At 45.2% G+C, this 24732-nt stretch overlaps 1 protein-coding gene across 8 annotated transcripts in view; it reads right to left on the bottom strand.

The window, feature by feature from the left end:
- The window catches only part of Dtnbp1 (dystrobrevin binding protein 1), a 91458-nt gene that overhangs the window by 1113 nt on the left and 65613 nt on the right, over nucleotides 1–24732 (bottom strand). For 5 of the 8 annotated variants that reach the window (XM_063276720.1, XM_039096045.2, XM_063276721.1 and 2 more), the window contains 3 exons: nucleotides 13323–13478; nucleotides 11798–11908; nucleotides 7–150 (listed from right to left, as the gene is read on the bottom strand). In XM_063276720.1, the coding sequence (XP_063132790.1) occupies nucleotides 7–150; nucleotides 11798–11908; nucleotides 13323–13478 (411 nt within the window). The remainder of the gene's footprint in view (nucleotides 1–6; nucleotides 151–11797; nucleotides 11909–13322; nucleotides 13479–24732) is intronic. The other 3 variants (NM_001037664.1, XM_063276723.1, XM_039096049.2) reach the window with 1 other exon arrangement.

Genomic DNA, 24732 nt, shown 5'->3' with positions numbered 1-24732 from the left:
TCTTACCCAAACCAGGGGATATCACAGTATTGTCCTCTCCGCCAGAGTTCAAGAAGACATCGAGCGCCTCCTGGTCAGAGAGGTCCATCAGGTCCATCTGCTCCAGCACGTCCACATTCACTTCCATGGAGGACATGCTGCCCATGGGCTCTGAGAGTACAAGACATTGCTTAGGCCAATGACACGGTGTCTACCAGTTTGTGCCACCAGTAAAAATGACTTTCCGGTCTTAAGCTGCCCTAACTTACCTTTCATGCAGGTCGTATTTGGATGCAGGGGTGGGTAGGAGCTGTTCTCATGGGTTAGAAGGGAGTCAAGAAATTCCATCCTATGTCATCGTAACCAAAAGTGCAGTTTTTATGGCGGTAGCATGAGCATAGCAGCTCATGAGCAGGAGTCGTCAAGGTCACAGCCCAACTACCAGCCAAGAGTAATGCTAGGAGTGAGTCGGGGCCTGGGTTTCACAGACAGGAGATAGCTACAGGGTGGGTGAGGAGCAGCACAAACCTCAGCCTGGAAGGAAGAGTGTTGAACTTGCAGGAGAGGCCCAGCTAATCACGTGGAAATGAACTAGGCCTGCCTAGCCTAGTGACTCACATCTTCATTCCCAGCACGGGAGGCTGAGACTACAGCATGAATTCATGCCAGCTCTGGCTATGTATCACACTTTCCCCAATTTTGTGATTCTCCTGCCTCAGCCCTTAGAGTTCTAGAACTGTAAGTGAATGTTCACAATTTATTCAGAACTGTTATTACTCTGGTTTTAAAAAAACTGTCCCAATTGAAGTAGAAAAACTTTCACCTAATTTGTCTCAAGTAAGTATTGAAAATATTTATGAGTATTGAATATCAAACTGTCAAATACAGCAAAAGTAGAATCCCAACAGGCTTTGGATGCTTTATTACAGAATAAAGAAAATTGAGCCATTATTTCCGATAGAAAAAAATGGTGCTTGGTGCTGTTAATCTTAGCACTCTCACAAGCAGACCTCTCAGTTTGAGGTTGGCCTGGTTCCAGTGAGTTCCACAATATCCAGGGTTATGTAGGGTCTTAGCTCAGAAGAAAGACACCCCCAGAAGTCTGATTCTGCCCTGCTTCAAGTGCTGGAAGCACAGGCGAGCACTGCCATGCCTGGCTACAAAACTGATTTTTGCCAATGCAAAGACTGAGCAGTGGCATGCTGATTAATGTTCCCTGGAAACCAGAAACAAAACACTAGCCGGTGGTCCATTCAGTGTCTAGAGCATGCTCATCTACTCAGGAGAAACAGATGTGTTCCAACACAGAATTGCGAAACTTGGTCAGTTGTGAGTCTTACAAACACTGCAATTACAATCAAACGTCAGACTAAGTTTATTGAAGAACTTGAAACAAGAACAAACAAGGGAATGGAGTGGGGTGGGGTCTATTGTCCACCAAGACTCATTGTCTGCATCAGAAGCCGGATGCTGTCCTGTGTAATGTACAGAGTTCAGTGCTCTCAGCCACTGCCTGTGAGATCCGGTGTGGCACCTTTAATCCACTCAAAAGCAAAGTCTCACCATGTCCTCAAGCATTGCCAAATGTCCCTCATAGTCAAGCCATTACTTAAAGAAGTCACAAAAATCACACTGTAATATCCTAATCTGTAGCTTTAAAACACACGGATGTAAGGAGAGACACTGCTTTATCAGAGAACTGAAAGTCAACATCTAGACTTAATGAAAGAAAGATAAACAACTTACTCACAAAGGCTAATGACCTCCACAGCCTGATGGTAAGGCCCCACTCCGGGAGAGACCACTAATGTCACTGTGCATTGGAAATCAAGCTGGTGCCCATCTTCAACTGTACTGACTAGCACGGCAGTAATGGTGCTGGAAGGTACTTTGCACTTAAGAGTGGTTTGAATGAGAATGGCCCCCCCATTAGCTTATATATTTAAATACTTGCTTTCCAGTTGGTGAAACTGGAGGATTAGGTGGTGTGGCATTGTTGGAGGTGTCACTAGGGTGGACTCTGTGGTTTCAAAATTTCACACCATTCCCAGTTGTGTGTGTGTGTATGCACTACTTAGGGATCAAGATGCTCCAGTCCCGGGGCTGGGGATTTAGCTCAGTGGTAGAGCGCTTACCTAGGAAGCGCAAGGCCCTGGGTTCGGTCCCCAGCTCCGGAAAAAAAAAAAAAAAAAGAGAACCAAGAAAAAAAAAAAAAAAAAGATGCTCCAGTCCCATGTCTGCGTGAATGATTCCAGGCTCTCAGTCATGACAGTCATGGAATCTAACCTGAAACTGTAAGCCTCTATCACAGCACCAGAAAAATATGTAAGACAACATGCTACAAGAGGAGAAAATAGTCATCAGTGTCACCCAGCAACAATCCCAGTGAGCTGCCTGCAAGATGTGCTGGTGAGAGAGTGGCACGGATGTTATGGGAGTAACGGGAGTAACTGACCACTTCTGAAAACTTAGCTTTGAGGCTCAAATAGCTAATCTCGAGATTGCTACAGTAGCGCCAAATCTGAGACTAGATAGGTCCCAACCTAGAGGGAAAACTATTATGATCATGCCACAGGGACACAGCAATAAACTACTAATGACTACATTGTTACACGCATAGATCACTGCTCCACTCAACTCTACATGAGAAGCTTAGATGGGTGTTGGACAACATGCAGAGAGTATTCAGTCCTCAGTGGGGTGTCCTCTTCACATCCCTCAAGACTTAGACATTGACCCGGAAGAAGAGCTAGGGGTGGTGCTCGACTCCAGGGACAGCACCTTCCAGTCACAACTGGACTAAGACACATGAACTCACAGATAGTGGCAGAAATGCACAAGACCTGCTCAAGTTCAAGTCAGACAAAAACCAGCACAGAGAAGAGGAAGTGGGTACAAAGTTCTGCCTCTAACCCAGAAGCTATTTGTGGCTGCTACCTGCTGGGAAAGGGGGAAAATCAGTTTTCTGGAGTGTGGTTGGTTATACACTCTAGGACAGACACGCCTGTGCCCAGGAGTGGTTGGCCAACGCAGACTCCATGTTGTATGGGTGTGTTTGTTTTGTTTTGTTTTCCTTTTCTTTTTTTCAGAGCTGGGGACCGAACCCAGGGCCTTGTGCTTGCTAGGCAAGTGCTCTACCACTGAGCTAAATCCCCAACCCCTTGTATGGGTGTTTTATTAAGAATTTGTACTTTTTTTTTTTTTTAAATCAGAGAAATAGAGGGAAGGAAGGAGGGAGAAGAGAGACACATGAAGTTTTGGGGATGGAGTGGGTGAATAAGATTGGGCCCTAGAGGATCATATATTTCTATGTTCAGTGCACAGTTGGTAAGCTGCTTTAAGGATTAGGAAGTACGGTAGAGTCTTTGTTGGAAGAGGTATGTTACTGTGGGTGGGCTTTAAAGTTTCAAAAGTCAGTCTTACTCTGCCTGTGGGTCAGACTTACTTAATTCTGTTGAGCACCTATTTGCATGTAGCTATGCTTCCCCTGTGACAACGGACTAATCTCTGAAACTGAAGCAAGCCCTCAACCAAATGCTTTCTTCTCTAAGAGGTGTCATGGTGTCTCCTCACAGCAACAGAACTGAAGGGGACAGAAGTTGGTACCAAGGAGTGATGTACTGTTGTGACAGGCTTAACCATGCTACTTGTTAGTGGAATGTAGACTAGGAAAACAGTTGAACGCTTTAAGCAGGTCGTATTGGGCTATCCTAGTAATAGCATAGAGCATGTGCCATGGGAGATGTGAACCATGGGGGAATCAAGAGGTTTTGAAAAGGAAAAATACTATCAGCTGACCTAGAAACCATTCTTGTGATATTTTGGCATAAAATATGTCTGCACCTTGCCCTTGTCCTAAAATTTTGTCAGAGTCTAAATTAAAGAGTTTTGAATTAGGACTGGAGAGATGGCTCAGTGGTTAAGAGCACTGACTGCTCTTCCAGAGGTCCTGAGTTCAAATCCCAACAACCACATGGTGGCTCACAACCGTCTGTAATGGGATCTGATGCCCTCTTCTGCTGTGTCTGAAGAGAGTGACAGTGTACTTATATAATAAATAAATAAGTCTTAGAAAAAAAAAGAGTTTTGAATTAGTGGCATTAGCAGAGGGTGTGGTTGTTAGTAATTAGTTTTAAGCATATCTTCAATGAAAAGAGCAAACACAGCAAAACCAAATATAAAATGCACAATTTGAGGAGTGTCTTAGGGTTGCTATTGCTGTGAAGAGACTGAGGTAGCTCTTAGGAAGGGCAGAGCTCTACGTAATGATCCCTAGGCAGCAGAAGGTAGTTACAGGCACACTGGGTTGGTGTAACCTGAGCATAGAAGACTTCAAAGCCTACCTCAAAGTGACACACTTCTCTAACAAGGCCACTCCTACTCCAAAAGATTTAACCATTCAAATATATGGCCATATGGTGGCCATTCCTATTCAAACCACCACAAAGAGAAAAGGACCACCAGGAAATATAATGTCTAGTATTCAAGGAGATAACAACTGTAAAGAAAAGCCTGAAGCTAAATAAAATAAAGCCAGTGGTGACCTAAAGGCAAACTTTGCAGCAAGCTAAGCTTCTGACTTGTGGAAAAAAGAATTTAAGGAAAGCTTAAGCAGTAAAGGAAGCCATCAACAAAAGCTTATGCAAATGTGAGTCAAGGAGGGCCCAGGTTCTAGCCCAGCAGCAGGAGAACTTGGCAACTTCAGGTATATCGTTCTCACTTTAGGATCAGTAAGGATACAGGAAAGGGTTGTGAAATCTTCCACAAGAAAGGAAAGCTGCTGAAGTCTTCTGTGTGCAGAGGAGTCTCTGCAAGGTCACTGCATGAAGCTGTGAAGGGGAAATCTGATTAAAACCCCAAGATGATGTAGATAGCAGAGTCATGGGATGCCTGCTGTGACGGTTTGTGTATGCTTGGCCCGGGGAGTACAACTCTTAGGAGGTGTAGCCTTGTTTGACTCAATCTCTGAACTTCACAGTAAGCCAGCCCCAATTAAGAGTTGCCTTGGTAATGGTGTCTCTTCACAGTAGAAAAACACTAAGACACCTGCCGAGGAGAGCCTGCTAACAGGCTATGGGCAGCCTAAGAAAGAGAAGTATGTTGTAGTCAACAAAGACAAAAGGGGCTGGGGCTGCAAAGAGCATTTGGACACTGGGATGGTTTGTATTATGTTTAGCCAAGGGAGTGGCACTATTAGGAGGTGTGGCCTTGTTGGAGTGGGCGTGTCACTGTGGGTGTGGCTTTGTTACCCTAGTCCTAGCTGCCTGGAAGTGAGTATTCAGCTCCTCCAGCACCGTGCCTGCCTGGACGCTGTCATGCTCTCACCTTGACAATAATGGACTGATCCTCTGAAACTTCTAAACATGACTGAGGCTTCTAAAGCTGGACTAAACGAGTTTTGCGTTATGATATGGTCATGTCTATGTGCTGAGGGCGTTGAATGTGGCAGGAGGGAAGTAGGTGGATCTGGAAGGGGAAAGAGTATTAATAAAATACAGTGTAATATTTTTTAATTGAAAAAAATGAGCAACCTAAGAAATTAAAACCTGAATATATCACTTCATATTAGTTAGGGTGAAGGAGACTGCAACACTATGATATGTCCCCAGGGATCCCACCAAGAGCCGTGCAGCTAGGGAGCTTGTTGGCTGGTATAGATAGATATGCTGAGAAGTAGCTGACAAACACAAAATACTGCCCCAAAAGCAGCAGTTCTCAGTGCGGTCCTCAACTGCAACCTAGAGCTGTAGGAGTTAGTGTCCATGGGAATCTGCTCATGACGCAGCACGTGCAGTGTCATCCCACATCTTCACGGTCAGATAGCAGGACCCAGCTCTGTAAGGTGGACACAGACACTTGAGGGTCTCTGAAAGCTAATCTGTGATGATCGGTTAAAATGAACTCACGAACACACCGCAGGCCTCGTCTGTAAGTTGTGTCTAGGGAAGATGAACCAAGGTGGGAAGACCTGTCCTACAGTGGGGTAGTCCCATCTTGTGCACAGGGGGTCTGACAGTGAATGGAAGACAAACTGGCTTGCTCATCTGGCTACTCCCACCCCCACTCCTACCCCACCACCTACCTAACGTGTCTTCTCCTCCAGGATGGCCTCTTGACCTATAAATGGAAGCCCATCCCTCCTGTTGATTTTTGTCAGTGTGAGGAGAAAAAGGACTAATGCAATCCCCATGCCAGTACTGTTTTTAGTAACAAACTGGGAACAAGGATTCATATTCATACGAAATGAGGGTTATATGTATTCCGTGTAAATAAATTTAACTATAGAAATTGAACTCAGTGGGGTGTACTCATTATTCAAGGGTCTCCCAAAGCAAGCTATAAGCTAACACCTTACTTCTATAAAAGTATGTTTTATTGTTTTGTTTATTGTGGTGCTAGAGTTTGAACCTATGGCCTCATACATTGAAAACAGCCCATCTGTGTATCACACACATGCAATGTAAAGGCTGTCACATCTGGAGGAGAGGGAGGTGGACATGATCAGTGTCTTAGGTTTCACTGCTGTGCCGAGACAGCACGTCATGGCAACTCTTACAAAGGACATTTAACTGGGACTGGCTTAGGGTTCAGAGGTTTAGTCCATTACTGTCACTGTGGGCACCATGGTGGTGGACAGGAAGACATGGTGCTAGAAACACAACTGAGAGCTCTACATCTGGATCCAAAGGCAGCAAGAAAAGTGAGCCGTACTAGGCCGGGCTTGAACATCTGTGACCTCAAAGTCTACCTCCAGTGACACACTTCCTCCAACATGGCTGCACCTCCCAATAGTGCTGCTGCTCCCTGGTGACCAAACCTTCAGACACATGAGCCTATGGTGGCCAATTCTATTCAAATCTCCACGGTCAAGAAGGAGCCGCAGTTCTGACTGGGCTGGTGAAATTTTATTCTACCATAGATACTAAGGAATCCATGAGTACTAAAATTATTTATGCCTTTGAATCCTTCCTGAAATATTCTGTCATATTTTCTTTAAAGATCTAAAGCAAATATTAAAACATGAAGTCTGGAAATGTCTTTTTTAAAAATACCCCAAGTACTTCTTTAATTAAAGTGAAAACCAATAGTGATCACAATAATGCAGAGTCCCGTAAGGAGCTCTGAGAGTTAGTAGCTTTGTCTCAGAGGCTTCTGTATTGCAGAGCAGGTCTGGGACACCGAGCTCAATCATGGAGTGGTTCACCTGTTTCTTCTACCTTTCCTCAGCTGGATGTCAACATCTGCACAGCACAAACACCTCAATCTTTCCTGGTACCCTCAGTGCACACGAACATCAGAAATGCTAGTCTAGGGGTAGAGGCAGCCCTAGCTCCAGGGGCCTTAATCTGTCAGCACGGATCCCCATAAAGTTGAAACCTGGGGGCTGGAGAGATGGCTCAGTGGTTAAGAGCACTGACTGCTCTTCCAGGGGTCCTGAGTTCAAATCCCAGCAACCACATGGTGGCTCACAACCATCTGTAACGGGATCCAGTGCCGCCTTCTGGTGTGAATGAAGACAGTGACAGTGTACTCATATAAATTAAATAAATAAATCTTTTCAAAACAAAACAAAACAAAACACTCGAAACCTAACTTGGAGCAAGGAACTAGGCTGCATGCAGAGCAGGGCATCTCCCAGAGATCTGTCCATCCAAACTTAGAGGTAAGGTCGGTCATCTAAATCAAAAATCACAAAATCGGGCTGGAGAGATGGCTCAGCGGTTAAGAGCACCCGACTACTCTTCCAGAGGTCCTGAGTTCAATTCCCAGCAACCACATGATGGCTCACAACCATCTGTAAAGAGATCCGATGCCCTCTTCTGGTGTGTCTGAAGACAGCTGCAGTGTACTTATATATAATAAATGAATAAATCTTTAAAAAAAAATCACAAAATCAAAGCAGATGTTCCCTGAGAGGTGATGTTGGGTGCAGGGGACTAGGACTGAAGCCAGGACTTTGCACAGCCCATTGGGCCTATTGCACTGTGAGCTGCAGGCCCGTGGTGGCCTGCCCTAGGGCCTGCTTCTGCTCCCTGAAGCAGGGGCTTCCAAGCTCACCATGGCTCTGGAGCTCACAGCTGAATCTGCACCCTCTCCTGACACATTTCTGGATAGAAAGTTTTGTGGCTTTAATTAAAACTTGAAGACAAGTTCCCATTGCTATTTCTGATCTTATGGACTTGCCTACCCACAAGAGACTGATGTTATATTGACTGATGTTCTAAATTAAGGACCACTTAGCTCCCCCAGAGCTGGAGAGGAAGACCCTTCCTGAAGTAGTGCTGGCCTGGGTAGGAGGCCTGGGCAGCTCGTCACAGGTAAGACGCCTGATTCCTGTTAACAGGAATGTTTCCATTCTAGCTAAGGCAAATGTGTTCTACAGTGCTTGCCTGAAAGATGCATGTAATGGAAACAACTGCCTGGATTCTTTTTTTAATTTAATTATGAATCATATCCAAATATGTTCTGGCAGCTTGAAGAGAATTATTCTTGAAATGTTCAAAACCATAGTGATTAACCCACTGAATAATGCTTCATACAACAAGGACCTATTGTGTGCCTTCTCCTTGCCAAGCGCTAGCCTCAGACTGCAGCAGTACCTGGTCCTAGCTGGCCTCTGCCACGCGCGTGGCAGGCAGCCAGAGAAGAGCGCCTCTGGAGCCATCAGCACGTACTCATCATCATCCCACAAGGTCACCCGTGGGTCATGTCCTCCTGAGACAGAGGAACATCTCAGGGAACTTTCTCTTCATCTATGCCTCCTCTGGCCTTATGACAGACATCCAGGATATTCTGGGCCAAAGTGAACAGGGTAGAGTTAAATTTCTCAGCAACAAAGAGTTCTTACGATGTTGCCACAGTCCTCCAGCACACTAGGCAGCTTTGCTAGGGTGGGTATTATCTGTATAGATGGAATGGCTAAAGTTAGTCCCAAAATTAATTTGTTGAAATGCTAATCTCCAATACGAGTACTTTAAGATTGGATTTTCAGGTAATTAAGGTTAGAGGAACTCACGAGTACTGGGACCCAAGATAAGATCAGTGCCCTGTAAGATACACAAGAATTAGAGGTGTGGCCCTCAGCCTCTGCCTAGCATGTTCTAACACCAAAGATCAAATAAAATCAATTAATTAATTAAAAATAAATAGATACCCGATTGTGTTGGCTTGAATAGGTATGGCCCCAGTAAACTCCTGTATCTGAATGCTTGGCCTGTAGGAAAGGGGGCTGTGAGGAGGTCTGGCCTTGCTGGAGCGAGGGTGTCACTGTCACTGTAGGAGAGGGCTCTGAGGTCTCCTATGCGCATGCTACACCCAGTGTGGTACACAGTCCCCTTTTGCTGCCTGGGGATCAAGATGTAGAGCTGTCGGCTCCTTCTCTAGCACCCTGTCTGCCGCCATGATGAGAGTGAACTAAACCTCTGAGCCTGTACTTTAATGCAGTTTCATTACAGCTCCAGTTAGACGGCTTCCTTTCTAAGAGTTGCCGTGGCCGTCATGTCTCTCGACAGCAACAAAACCCCAGCTAAGACAGACGCTAAGTAGCAGGGACTAGGGTATCGCTCTGATAGTCCTAATCATGTTTTTGTTTGGTTTATTTTGGACTTTGGGACTCTGTGTTAGGAAAGTGATGTGAATGCTTTAGGGATGCTAAATGGGCCATACTAGTAAGAGAATGGAAGATGGCAGTGCTGAGGGTGATTCGAACTGTAGGCCTGACTCAAGAGGCCTCAGAGGAGAAGAGGTTTAGTAACCTAGTGATTATTCCTGGGATATTTTGGTGAACAATATGACTCCTTTGTGCCTGTGTTCAAAAAATCAGACTGAAGCTAAATTGAAGAGTTTTGAATTAATTGTATTTGCAGACAAGATTTCAAATGAGCCTAGTTTGGACTGTGTCCTGTGGTTATTAATGCCATGCTTGCAAAGATCTATAATGAAAGGGGGCACGAGGAAGAAAGGAACTAAAGCCTGTGCCCAAGGACATCAAAAGATTCAAGAAAAGCGAGAGGATAAATGGATTAAAGGCAGCAGTGCCCTCAGAGCACTGAAAAGAAATTAAAGAGCAGCTTAGATCCAGGTATGGTAGTACATACCTTTAATCCCAGCACTTAGGAGACAGAGGCATGCAGATCTCTGAGTTCAAGGACAGCCTGATCTAGAGAGCAAGTTCCAGGACGGCCAAGCTCAGGCAGTGAAGGAAACCATAGAAAATAGAAAGCTGGTAAAGTTGTAATTGAATGAGGGGACCATGTTCCAGCCCCCGCCTCAGCCACATGGTTCTGGCTTTAGAACCAAGGATGGATTTTCCCTCCATGTCTGAGGAAGACCACTGTGGCTAGGAATGTACCAGGGGTGTCCCTGCATGGCATCCCAGAGAGGCTACTGCATGAAGGGGTCATGGGATTTCCAGCCATGTCTAAGGGAAGCTGGTGAGGCTAGGCATGTGGCAAGTGTGTTTCTGCAAGGCCACGTGAGAAGATGTGACGATGAAGCCTGAGTTCCCTTGGAGACCCAAGATGTTGGAGATGCCAGAGCCCTGGGATACTTGCCCAGGAGAGCTGCTAATAGGGAGTAGAACCAGCCCAGGAGAAAGAAATATGCTGTAGTCAAAAAAGCTGAAAAAGGATTTGACGTTAAGACGTGAAAAGGCAGTAGTTTAGGGTTTGGCTAGCTGGTCTCTGTCTTGCTTTGATCCAGTATTTCCTTACATGCTCCATTTCCTCCATTTTGGGGAAACACACACACACACACACACACACACACACACACACACCCTATGCCATTAGATGTTGGAAGGATGTGATCTGCTTTTTGATTTTAATTTTATAGGGGATCACAGCTAAGAGAGTACATGAATCTCAGAAGTCTTTAAACTTTGGACTTTTAAACATTGTTGAGCCTGTGATAGACCATGGGGACTTTTGAAGTTGGACTAAATGCATTTTACATTATGTTATGGTTTACAAGTCTATGGGAACCGGGGAGTAGAATGTGGTGGTTTGAATAGGAATGGCCTCCATGACTCATGTGTTTGAATGCTTGGCCCATAGGAAGTGGCATTGATTGGAGGAAGTCTATCATTGTGGGGGCAGGTCTTGAGGTCTCAAATGTTCAAGCCAAGTCTAGTGGTACATCTTCTCCTTCTGCTGTCTGCAGAACAAGATGTAGCACTCTCATCTTCCAGCACAGTGCCTGCCTGCACGCTCCCCGCCATGATGACAATGGACCAAACCTCTGAACTGTAAGCCAGCCTCAATTAAATGTTCTCCTTTCTAAGAGTTGTGTGGTCATGGTGTCTCCTCACAGCAGTAGAACCCTAAGACCCTGATATTGGCCACATGAAAAAACACAAGGGCTCTCTACGGGCCAAGGAGAAAGCCATCTCCTGACACGAAGCCTCCTGCGTGTCAGAGTCAGGGCTGGGACGGACGCCTGCCTCGAGTCCCTCTGTATCAAATTCTCAGTCCTTTCGGGGGTCGCATGCCAGAAATCCTGCATACTAGGTATCTGCAATGCGATTCTAACAGTAGTAAAATTATAACTATAAAGTAGCAATGAATACAATGTTATGGCTGGGGGTCACCACGACATAAAGAACTGTATTAAAGGGGCATGGCATTAGCAAGTTTGCTCTATCTGGTACTTGGCAAATTGCTGGTACAAGGCTTCTACTTTGTCCCACAGGAGCTGAAGCAGGCCCTGTAAACACAGTGTTCTTAGTAAAAACCCATGGCTTCTCTCTATTAGTGGGTTAAACTGGCAAGAAGCAGACTCTTGAGAAAGAAAGGGTAGACCTCCAACCTGCGCTACCTACCAGGAGTTAAAAAGCTAACTTTGGAGATCCTGAGCACATCCTGGGGCAGCTGTTTCTCTGCAGAACTGTCCTTCCTCATGTTCTCATAGCCTTTCCGGGTGGGGACATCCACTGAGGACAAGGAACAGAGTGACAGGTGAGAAGAAGTAAGGCTGGGAAAGCAGGAGACGCAGAAAGAGAGAGCCAAGAGATGGAGGCGAGGCAGGCCACAGGAGGCAGTGGCACCAAGGATGGGACACTCAACCTGATGACCTGGTGCTCTGCAAACTGCACTGTCCCTGCCAGAGGGAAACACCAGCTGCCCTTCCCCCGCCCTCCAGGCTTGCACTCAGGAGGGAGACAGTTCCTCAGATAAACCAAAAGATGGAGCCCTCCAGTGTCTTCACCCCCGAGGTGTTCACTTATAAATCTGGATGCTATTCCTCACAATACCAGCTCAGCCAGAGAAGTTATTGGGATACGGGTGGTCCTCCGTATCCATGCCCTCCATGCCTGAAGGTGGAGAACAGGTTGGTCTGTGACAGCTCCATCTGTACCAAACATGTTCTCAAAGTGTTTCTCCCAGCGTTTCTAAACAATCCATGCTAACTATGAACGTGCACTCACGCTGTGGGAAACCTAAGTAACATGAAGATTCCTGACAGTGCTTGGGGGATAGATAGCAAAGGTTATATACAGCATGCACCTAGGAATTTTGGTCTCTATAGAGAAAAGTTCCTGGAACTAAATGCGAAAGGCTAACTTTCTGTTATGGTCCCTTATGTCTGATAAAGACAATCACCCTTTAAAATGCCTTTTCTATTTTTTTCAACCTCTTTGGTTTATCTGAGGAGCCTCAGGCATGCAAACCACTCATTCCACCAATGACTCCAGCTCCAGTCCCTCAGAGACTTAACACTGGGGAGAAAACTGATGGCATCTGAGAAGTCAGCCACAGCGATGTTGACTGTGGTCGCAGTGACATATACTCTCCACAGATAGAAAAGGACCACATTATTAAGTCATTTCTTTTTTAACCCACAACATTTTTTTTTCTGACTTAGTCAAGTAGTTGCCTAGCATGTTTAAGACCCTGGGTAGGGGCTGGAGAGACGGCTCAGTGGTTAAGAGCACTGACTGCTCTTCCAGAGGTCCTGAGTTCAAATCCCAGCAACCACATGGTGGCTCACAACCATCTGTAATGAGATCTGATGCCCTCTTCTGGTGTGTCTGAAAATGGCTCCTGTGTACTTACATATACCAAATAAATAAATGAATAAATAAATAAATCTTTAAAAAAAAAAGACCCTGGGTAGATCCTGAACACCATAAAATAACAAAATACTTTTCAAAATTCTGTATAACTTCATTTTTAATTGTATTAAATTACTTTTTAGTTTTTTAACTAGAACTCAGAATTAAAGGAAGAGGCAAAATAATGTCCCCTCAGGCATGATCATGGCAGTCACATTCACTTTAGGTCTAACCCTCTGGACTGTTTGTTCCCCAGACCCCTTTGTCGGCAGCCTAGAACTCCCCAGCTCACCTCGCCTCTCTGCAATCTGCAGGTGACCTGTGGACAGGTATTGCTCCATGTCCTGCTGGAAAGCCTCCTCGAAGAACTTCTGCCGCTCCTTCAGCTTCAGCTGCTGGGTGTGCTCCATTTCCAGGATCTTCTGTGCGTGTTCTGTATCGAGTTCAGCTGAAGAAGCAGAGTAGTGGTGGTGAGAGCCCCAGCGGGGACTGGACGGAAGGTGACACAGATTCTGCCATAGAAGATGGCAGCACCCCCCCCCCCCCCCGCCATGCTGAGTGCTTGCCCCTGGTACCGTCTCTGCTGGGACCTCCCACCATTCAACAGCAAGGAGTGACTTATCAGTCACTGACAACTTCTTGGTGACATCCACCTTGTTCCACCCCGATTGTTTCTACCAAACTGTCATTAAAAAAACAACAATTATCTCTATGTCTGTGTGTCTGTGCATAGCCACACAGACAAGAGGGTGACAACTGGAGTTAGTCACATAGGCAGTTTCGAGCCACTGGTGTAGGTGCTGGGAACTGAAATCCCATTCTCTGACGGAGCAGCCAGTGGTCTCAGCTACGGAGCCGTCTCTGCAGTGTGTGCTATCTTTTCAGGCTGATTTATGAATATGATAAAACAGGTGAAGACTTGAGTTCCTCCAGGAACGTTCCTGTATTTCATTCTTTTTAATATCTTGTCAACTACTTCTGTTCTGGGAAGATAGGAAACCCTCAACAAATGCAGTAAGAACACATATATGTCATTTGGCCTGAAAAGGGAAGGAAATTTGGACACGTGCTCCACCATGATTATATATTATTATATATTATATAAGAACATTATATTAAGTAAATAGCAAGTCCCAGGAGGACTTACTTGTGACTAAACTAAAATACGGTACCTGAGGTAGACAACATCGCACACAGGTAGAATGAAGGATGGTGGGGAAGGGAAGGGAAGGAGTCCTACTAATGGGCACAAAGTTCCAAATTTTAAAAATAAGGTTATCAAGGTGGGGGAGGCAGCTCAGTGGGCCGAGTGCTTTACAGAAGCATGAAGACCTGAGGCTTGATCTCAGCCCGTGTAAGAGGCTGGGCATGGAGGTAGAGCATTGGCTCTGGCACCACCAAGGATGGAGAGTTAGGTCCCTGGACTCAGCCACTGCCCGCCTAGCTAAAGCACCAAGCTTAAATCTCAGAAGGAGAGTCAGGGGACGACGGTGCCACTCCATGACTTTTAAATGCACTTTATACAGTAAGGAACTTGGGAGAAGAAGCATGCAGCCAGCCTTGAGAAGTGGCTCAGCAATTACGGGCATATGGTCTTCTAGAGGACCAGAATTCAATCCCTGGCACCCACAAAGAGCACCCTATAGCTCTCTGTAACTCCAGCTCAGGGGATCTGACCCCTTTGCCCTCTGTGGACACTGGTACTTGCATGCACAGAGACAATGTACACATAAGTCAAAGTTATGTAATTAAACAATTTTAACAGAACAAACAGCACATGGTACAAAGGCTCTTAGGCCTGTCTTTGCTCTCAGCGCTCCTCCATCCCCTTCACCATTAGCTCCTGAGCATACTGTCCTCTATGAATGGCAGGTCTAACACTCAGGCACGGAGGGAGGGTGGTGGTTTGGTTTGGTTTTGTATCTCATACCAAATATATAATGTCTAGTGCCTAGAATAGTCCGGGCTTTCTTGTACTATAATCTAAATACCGGCTTGGAGTACAAACCAATGTTAGCTACAACAACAGAGACAGACAGTAACCATCTCTGGACAGATGACTCTAGGGTCCTCTCCACGGTGAGGTAACAGCACGCATCTCTAAGGGGGTGGTTAGGAGTCGGGAGTGGCAGGCATACATGAACCGTCCGTCAGCAGTACAACGCTGAACATTAACTCACAGCCTACACTAACGGGAATACACAGTCAACACAGAATGGGCATGTCTGGAATCCTAGCTCTTTTTTTTTTTTTTTTTTTTTTTTGGTTCTTTTTTTCGGAGCTGAGGATCGAACCCAGGGCCTTGCGCTTCCTAGGCAAGCGCTCTACCACTGAGCTAAATCCCCAACCCCGGAATCCTAGCTCTTGAAAGGTGGAGGCAGAGGGATGGGGACTCCCAGGCTATAGGAGTCATTCATTCATTCATTCATTCATTCATTCATTGATCCTTCTCTCCCCTCCCCCTTCACAAACAAAGAGAGACAGACATTAGCAAGAAACAGAATCAAGTACAGCACTAAATCGTTCTCTTGGCCTCCTCAGCCTTCTGAACTCAGCCCCCTCCAGTGCTCTCAATAGACCTGCAGAGTTGTGCACTCAGGAAAGCCTGCAGGAAGAGGACACTTACTGATTTATTTTGCTTTGACAGTCCATGAATCTGTTGAATGCCTTACAACTGCCAAGCACATTAGTGTAATTCAACTCTAAAACACATTAGCATGCTTCAAACACTTCATAGCTCAGGTACACTGGTTTAAAAGAAGCAATTCCAAAATTACCCATTCAAAACAAAAGATCAATTTAGAAATTATCAAAAGGGATTTTTTTTTTAAGAGAGAATGTCATATTGTAACAGACTCAAGACCATCTGTAAAGGAATGAAGGTGTTTCATTTTCTCAGGACTCCTATAATGACCCCAAGTGTCTGAATTACTAGCAGTATGGATTTTCATCTGAATTCCTTATGTTAAGGAAATCTAACCATGTCTCAAATCCTCCAGAGGTGGGGTGAGGAGAGTTTGGGTTATGGAACTAAAAATGACAATTAAAATAAAACACGACTGCTGAGCTGTCAGGGAGACAAGAGCCACCCTGTCACCATCCACAGAGCTGTGCCAAGAAGCAACATGCATGACGGATGGACCTGAAAGAAAAACCAACTAAAGAGCATCTCACCCTGCTTTTCTCAACAGCAGGGTCTTGGTCAGAGCCCTCCCTTGAGAAAAAGTGACTCTGGCTGGCTGTTGTTTGGGGGAAGAAGACAGGTCAGCCCAGAGACTTAAACCTGCAGCTGTCCAACCTTTAGACATGAGACATGATATTGTCACCTATAAAATTCAAGCCTGACAACCATGTCATCGGATTGCCCCTTCGCCCCAAACCCTCCCCAAACTTACAAAGTTCTAAGTAAGTTTTGTGTTAGGTTGCATTTATAGCTACCTGGGGCACATGTGGCCTACCTTGGGCAGATTCGCCACACTCAACAGGGTTTAGAAAATGGTCCTAAGATCAAAAAGAACAACTTCAGAAAAAGACAGAGTGGTTTTTCCACAAGTCTGAAGTGGCCCCCTAGCTGCATTAGCAAGCCATACCCACATCTTCCCTTGGGGCCTTAGCACCATCACTCATCCATCTCAGAAGGACAGTCACTCATAACACACAGACTCGCTTATCACCTCAGGGGCTACAACCAACCATACTCGGCACAAATGAGACAGATGGATGTGAAATTTACAAAAACTAACCCAGCACGCTCACTTCAGGAGCAGCCTTACCCCATTCTGCAATCCAGCACCTTTGATAGCCTCTGGGACAAAGACAGGGAGGTGCTGGTAACAGAAGGTCCCAAAGCTGCTACAGGGCAGGGAATGAAACACTTCATCTAGACCGTAAAAGAAAACTCATACACACCGGATTAAACGTGTGCTAAGAAAAACGTCAGGAGTGTCTCACCTGAGATAAGTAAGACCGAGGGTTACTTTTTTTGGACAGGGCTTCTCTGTGTAGCCCTGGCTATTCTGGAACTCACTCTGGCCTTGAATTAAGAGATCAGCCTGCCTCTGCCTCTTGAGTGGTGCAATCAAGACAAGCGGCTACCATCCAGCTTAGGAATTACTTTTTAAAAATGTCTACTAACTACAATCTAATGTTATGATCCTTTGTCGGGTGTTACACAGTTCAGAAAACTAATTATGTATCAGGGTCATGGAGAACGGAGAAACCTTTGAATTCTTACACACAAATTCTTCCAAAACTGTTTTTTGGATTAAAAAAGTCAACAACCAAATAGCTTTCAGATTACAGGACTGTTAAAAGGTGAGGACAGCTAATGTCCTCATGTTCTCTGCATTTCCTTAATGGTTTCTAGCTGTATCAGCGGTGTTCGTGTAAAGTGGACTTTTTTTAACAACAAAAGGCATAAATAGGGGGCTGGAGAGACGGCTCAGTGGTTAAGAGCACTGACTGCTCTTCCAGAGGTCCTGAGTTCAAATCCCAGCAACCACATGGTGGCTCACAACCATCTGTAATGGGATCCGATGCCCTCTTCTGGTGTGTCTGAAGACAGCTACAGTGTACTTATTATATATAATAATAAATCTTTTTTTTAAAAAGGCATAAATAATAAGAAATGGTGATATAGTTCCATGAAAGAACACCCACTCACTATGGTGAGTCCCAGGTCTGACTTCTATGCAGTGGGAGGAGCCCAAGTTACAAGGCGAAGTCCCCTAGACACTGATTTTGCTCTTGGGGATATACTGGCTTTCCCTCCTTCTATTCATAAAATTGTGACATTCAGCTTTTAATGGCTTTCACTTTGAAATAATTTTAGATTCATAGCATGCTGGCAAAAAATATACAGACTGAGTGATATGGACTCTGGCAGAGTAACACTGAGCATGCTCGTGGACTAGATTAAGGGTACAATGCCACAGATAGACAGACAGACAGACAGACAGACAGACAGACAGACACAGACCTTGGGCTGTTTCCTAATGCTCAAATGCCACACAATTATGACATGATATCAAAGCCAAGAACCTGACAGCACAACATACAGAGCTTGTTCAGATCCCCACTGTGCACTGGACTCTGTGTGTGTGTGCGTGTGTGCGCGCGCATGCGTGCATGCACACCCTACGATTCCATGAGCTGCTCTCTAGAATCAGTCCCCCTGCCTAAGTGCTGAACTGTTGGGTCTCTTGTCTTACCACTGCTACAGCGACAGTCCCACAAGGCTTCTCTCACTCAGCCTACCATACGGGGCTCATCTTCCATGAGCTGAAAACATGCTCCTTCTATTTCTGGGGGAATTAATTCATGGTAATTGGTGTCCCAAGGATGGATGGGTGGGCTATTATGAATAAAGCTACTACAAACATTCGTACAAGTTCCTACGTGAAAACAAGTGATTTCTAAGACAAACGTCCAAAAGTACATCTTCTGGTTGAACGGCATGGAACAGCCAATCGTCCTGCAGACGGCCACGCCGTTGTACGCAGACGGTGAGGGGTGACGGGAATGGATGAGAGAAGCTGCTTCCCTCACAGCTGCTCACTGGGGTCAGAGTCCTCTCCTTTCCTTCTCCTTGGTTTCTGTCTGTACCAAGTCCCAGCCTCATTGTAAGTGTCTTCAGCAGCTGTTGCTTTTGATGTTTCTAATTTATAAAGGTCCTTGACTGTACCATGGCCCTAATTACCTCTTGTCATATCTGGGCTTATTAAACATATTTACTGTACTAAAACTCTGTCCAGACACTGAAGACTTCTAAGGTAAGAAGACAGACAAGCTGTCACTCGAGTCGGAACCATCTCCTCCATGGTTTACTATCTAACTACAGCTGCACTTCCTTCCACAGTCAGGTGCTCACTCATTCCTAGTTTCTCCTGCTTCCCTGCCCCTAACACAAGACACAAATACAAATTACTCTATAAAAGACATTAAGACAAACAAACAAACAAACAAACAAAACCAACTTCCTGGCATTAAGATATTACATGCACTTTAAAAAACATCAAGTTCCAAACCTTGCATATCAATAGCATTTAAAAGTTTTATTTGGTATCTGAGAAAGAACAATCTAGAATGCTGAAATTAATGCCTTTATTTTATTTATTGATCTTTTATGATGCTGGGAAGAACCACAGGCACTAACACATACCAACCAGGCAAGCTCTATCAATAAGCTACACCCCAGCGCACATGAACACACTCTCAAAAAGAAAGTTACATGACTTCTTACGAAGTCTTGCCCTACTTGGAAAACACACATAAAGGGATAGCCTTGTACACACAGGTGCATACGCGCGCGCGCGCGCACACACACACACACACACACACACACACACACACACACACACACACAACTTCTAGTACCAAGTTTTGTGCATGCAGCTGTGAAAGGAAGATCCTTACCTACCACGCATTAGTCAAGAATGAGGCCAGTTCTAGAAGTCAGAGTAAGTAATGTTTCTAACACCACAAAGAACGCACAGCAGTTCCACAGTTATTCACCAAATGTAGTGACTATGAGCGACTCCTGGAAGTGCAGTTTCCCAAACTCAGGCCACAGGAATACTATTCTGGTGTCTGCACTTGTGGAACACTTATTACATGTCTATAAATTAATTATTCTGAATGAAATGGCTATTGTCTTGGTTTTTACAAAAGTACACACCACAGGAACACAGTGCAGAGGCAAGGTCTACTGGATGGTTGGAAAGCCTCGTTCCTGAAGCTTGCTCTGTCCTGGGCATGTGGCCACACAGAGCGGGGAGCTCCTGGTCTGCACACCGCACTCCCTCTTCAAATCCCATCACCAGGAGGGCACTGGCTGAGTGGCCATCAAACCCAGTACTACTGACAGTCTTTACTTACTTTTGATTGGGAAGAAAAAAACTAATCCCAAATTCTGTGTGGTTTTTAGTAAAATCCTATGAATAGTACTTCACCATGAAAGGATTTGGGATCTTTGAAATTAGAGCATGGCACTTAAAATTAGGTGTTTTTACATTCATTGTCCTGGCTGTTTTAGTTTAAATAACTAACATGAACAGAGAGCAGCTCAGGAGTACACGTAAGCACCATCCTTCCCCTCACTCCCCACAAAGGATCCAAAAGATCCTTAGGAAGATCTACTCTGAAGAGTAGGTGAGAGAGGCACTCGCTCAGTGTGGAGACCTCATGTGTTATTAACCTGGCTCAACACGATACCAGGAGGTTAACAGAAGGGCTTGGTGGTTTGCAATGAGGTCGGTGGCATCACGATGCTGGACTTGCTGCAGGAGAATGTTTAGCAGTAAAATGTTAAAAAGGAAAAGCCTGCAGTGGCCACCAGCAGCACCCATGTTCACTCTCGCTGAGAAAGGGGCACTCTCCACCCTTCAGGGTGCATAACCACGCACTATGCCACAGGTGGTGGCACCATACATATGAACTGGGTTCTCATCCTCCCCATTCTCAGAAACAATGGAAATGTTCCAAACCATTTCAACTTAGAAATTCATGTCATAAAATTAAGACCAGTAGGCAAAACTGTAATAAAGGTAAGTTTTCAAAAGGAAAAGTACACATACACGCACCCCGAGAGATGTGCCAACAGATGGCACGCAGACATAAGCGTGTTGCTCTCGCAGCACTAACAGTGTGCAATCCCGCAGCGAGGCGAGAGGCTCAGTCATGGTCACAAGAAGTTAAGTGATCAAAGCACCATCAGCTGAAACCAACCCATGGGCCATGTTTTCTTCCACACTGTGCTGGCTAGTTTTTCATCAACTTGACACAAACTAGTGTCATTTGGGAATAGGAAACCTTAAGTGAGAGGATGCCTTCATTAGATTGGCCAACAGGCAAGTCTGTGGGTCATTTTTTTTGATTGATGTGGGAGAGACTAGCCTGTGGGAGGTGCCATTCCTGGGCAAGTGACTCTGGGTTGTGTAAGAAAGGCAGAGTACACCATGAGAACAACTCCATAAGCAGCCTGTCTCCACAGCCTCTGCTTCAGCTCTTACCTCCAGGTTCCAGCCTTGAGTTCCTAACCGGACTTGCCTATAAGATAAGTCTTTTCCTCCCCAAGCTGCTTTTGGTCATGGTATTTACCACAGACACAGACAAACACACAGAGACAGACAGAGACACACACATACACATCACGATGGACAGCACCCTGTGAAAATAAACCTTTCCTCCCAATCTTGTTTAAGTGTTTTGGTTATAACAACACACGAGTAACATAATATATTATGTAAGTTCCTTATAATATATGATATTCCAGTATGTCTTCCCATGCAGTGACTTATCTGCAGCACATATGGACCTCTGCTTGTTCTGGCGTGCTTTCTCTTGGTCTCACTAGGCAGCCCTGGCTAAGCCTGGAATCTGGAATGTAAGCCATGTTGGCCTCAACTTGTCCCAGTCCTGACTCAGGTCAGGAGTCTAAGGTTACAGGGGCCACCACAGCATCAGCTTCACACAGCCTTGTTTTATGGATTTCCTTATTGATTTTGTAAGTAAGTATGGTCTAACCTTCTGCAATGTTATTAAATAGCTTTAAAATGAAAGAACCAAGTAGGCATAGACTCCATGAGTAATTCCAGGCAGCCTTATGGAAGAGATATCATCAAATCAACTAACATCTGCTGGTCTGTTGTTCTTGTTCTTGCTGTTGCTCTGGTGTGTATGTGTTATGAGCTCATGAGACTCAGGTCATAAAGATGCCTTACTGAAGCAGACATGTGAAAGTCTATAAATGTGAGCACAGAGGGTGGACGAGGCTCTCCTTGCTCCGCTTTGCTCGTCTTCACTGACCGTGCTCGTGTACTGGTTCTCCTTACGCCGCATCGCTCATCCTTGCTCGCTGACTTTATAGCAGTCACTTGCCAGAGAACTTCCTGTGATATCCAGCAGCTTCTCGCCGCTTCCACAGACTCACACCAATCTGCTGGAGTCCTGGGATCTATTCCGGATGGAGTTGTCACTGCTGATTCATATTTGGTGGTTTGCTATGGAACTGAACTGCCACTGTCCTGACAACGAAGACTGAAATCACCCCCAAAGAACTACCTCTAACCGGTCCACTCCCCTGTGTCCTAATAACTTTTCTTTTCATACTCTGATGTGTGGTGGGCTAGAAGGGAGGTTGAAGCATTTAAGAACCCATATTAAAATAGGTTTTAAGAAATCTAAGCCTACAGACAACTGACAGAAGCCATCTGTGAAGGCCATGCCAGCGGTGAGCTCCTGGGCAGATGTCTACTGTCCTGCATGGCTGCAGGGTGCACTCTGGAGCGGCACAGCCACGGCTTCCTGATGCCGACAGCCTTTCCTGCACCATCACATATCCCAATGACTCCAGGACTATTGGTCAAGTTTCCTGCAGCCAACATGAGGATGAACTTTCATGAATTAATGCTGTTTAGAAGAATTAATGACTTTATAAAATTCCTGATTTGATTCAAATAATTTTAGGAAAAAAAGTTTAAGAAGATGGTTTTAGTAAGATGTAATAAAGTTAGAATCAATAATGAGGACTTAGGTGTGCAACATGATACAGCAAGGCTATATAAAACTGTTGCTTTGAACTTATAATGAGCTTATAAAGTGAAATACTCCTTTGAGCTTACAATTGACATCCTTCAGTAGTTCCCCTTTTGTGTAAAAATGTATCTGTGAAATAATTTTATAAAGATCTTTTATCTAAGAAGGTATAAAAAGGCTGAGAGAAAAAAATAAAGTGTGGCTGTTGGAGCTCTGCTCCATCTACCAAATGTACATATGTCTGTCTGTCTATATGTCTGTATGTATGTCTGTATGTATGTCTGTATGTATGTCTATATGTATGTATGTCCATACATACATATGTAGGGGTGTGTGTGTGTGTGTGTGTGTGTGTGTGTGTGTGTGTGTGTGTGCTTGTGAATTTGATGAAACAGGTAGTCAGGCCAATGTGTAGGGGTGGGCAGAGAGAGACAGACAGAGACAGAGACTTTCTTCCTTTCTTTCTTTTCTCTTCTCTCTGGCTCATGAAGAGTTAATGAATGCCAAGCCTCTTGCCTGGCCAGAAGCCCGGAGCTTTTGGCCCCAGAAGAAGAATAGCAAGAATGAGTTAAACTGGCTGGTTCTGGTCCCTGTCACCAATGTTTGCTGCACCTCTAGTCACTTATTTCTAGGTGACACCTGGGCTTTATGTCAATCAGTTTGCCATGCTAAGGGAGGCACAGTGCAGCTTTGGAGGGGACTGGGGCAGGAAGGGAGACCACACTGTGAACAAGGTGAGTATGAAATGTCAGAGATCACTGCTCATTTCAGTGTTGTTCTGAGACAACCTCTCCCTGTACATTCCTGCTTCCACCTGGTTCCTCCATTACAGAATGGACAGTGAGGACTTCTAGGAGGACACTTTAGAAATGAACTACCAGTCAGGAACTATCACCAAAACACGGCTTCCCCAGCAGTAAACGTACTGCATGCTGCCAACTGCCCATGGCTCTCTAAGCACGTGATATCCAGGGCTGGAACCTCGGTCAGCACTCAGCTCACCCTCTGTGATAGGCTCACCACCCACTGGAGTCACAGAACCACTCACTACCTGCTTGCCTTTCCTTCATTCCAACCAACGCACCATTCTTCTTTCAGGGCAGAGGCTCTTTCAGTGTGGTCTCACTGGTGCCTGTTGGAGTTGGAGCTTAGCAAACATCTAAGGTATATATATGTTTGTGACAATCACAAAATGGGAGCTGCATACTAATGGCCTCTGTCAGGAGCAAGGGCACACTAGTCACGCAGGTGAGTGGTTGGAGGCCTTCAAGTAGTCGGCCTGTCAGCAAGGTTGCCAGAGACGGTCACTGCAGGTCGGATGTTCAGGAACAATGATGCACAAGTGCAACTGCAGCTTAAGAACCAGCAGGGCAGCTGGCAAGAAGCACCAGAGTGCACTCTAAGGGCTGAGAACAAAAAGCAAACCATCAAGGCTAAACTAGGAGTAGGAAGTGGCTACTGGCTTTCCAGAAAATGGACAATGGTATCAGTGACCCATGAGATCAGTGAGGTATCCAGAACAGGCAACGGCCAGTGGTATCACAGTGACCCATGTGAGTTCAGTGCACACCTCAAAAGCCTGCCCATTACTCTGAGCAATGTTAGCCAAGAGACCTGCACCATAATACAAGTATCACACAAAAATATTAAGTCTAAACAGAGCGTGGTGGCTCAAATATGTAATCTCTGCACTGCCTTGAGTCTGGGGCTTTCTGAGGCTATGTAGTCAGTGAGTGCCAGGTCAACCTGGGATACACTTTTTTTTTTTAAAAGATTTATTTATTCATTTATTATATATAAGTACACTGTAGCTGTCTTCAGATACCCCAGAAGAGGGCATCGGATCTCTTTACAGATGGTTGTGAGCCACCATGTGGTTGCTGGGAATTGAACTCAGGACCTCTGGAAGACCACTCAGGTGCTCTTAACCGCTGAGCCATCTCTCCAGCCCTGGGATACACTTTTAAACTGTGTCAAACAACAAAAACAAAAACAAAAACAGCTACCAAACAACAAAAAAGTAACTACCAACTGACAAAATACAGCCTCTGAACTACTCAAAATTCATATTTCTGAAACAATGTTTTGAACATTGACTTAAGGTTGGCAATCCCAACTAGACAGAGACTAACGGAGTACTACAGCATGTTTAGAATGGCATGGCGTCT

This window comes from Rattus norvegicus, chromosome 17 (assembly GCF_036323735.1).
Source record: "Rattus norvegicus strain BN/NHsdMcwi chromosome 17, GRCr8, whole genome shotgun sequence".
Lineage (NCBI taxonomy): Eukaryota > Metazoa > Chordata > Mammalia > Rodentia > Muridae > Rattus > Rattus norvegicus.
The sequence above is the reverse complement of the archived record's forward strand: the minus strand, read 5'-3'. Positions and strand labels throughout refer to the sequence as shown.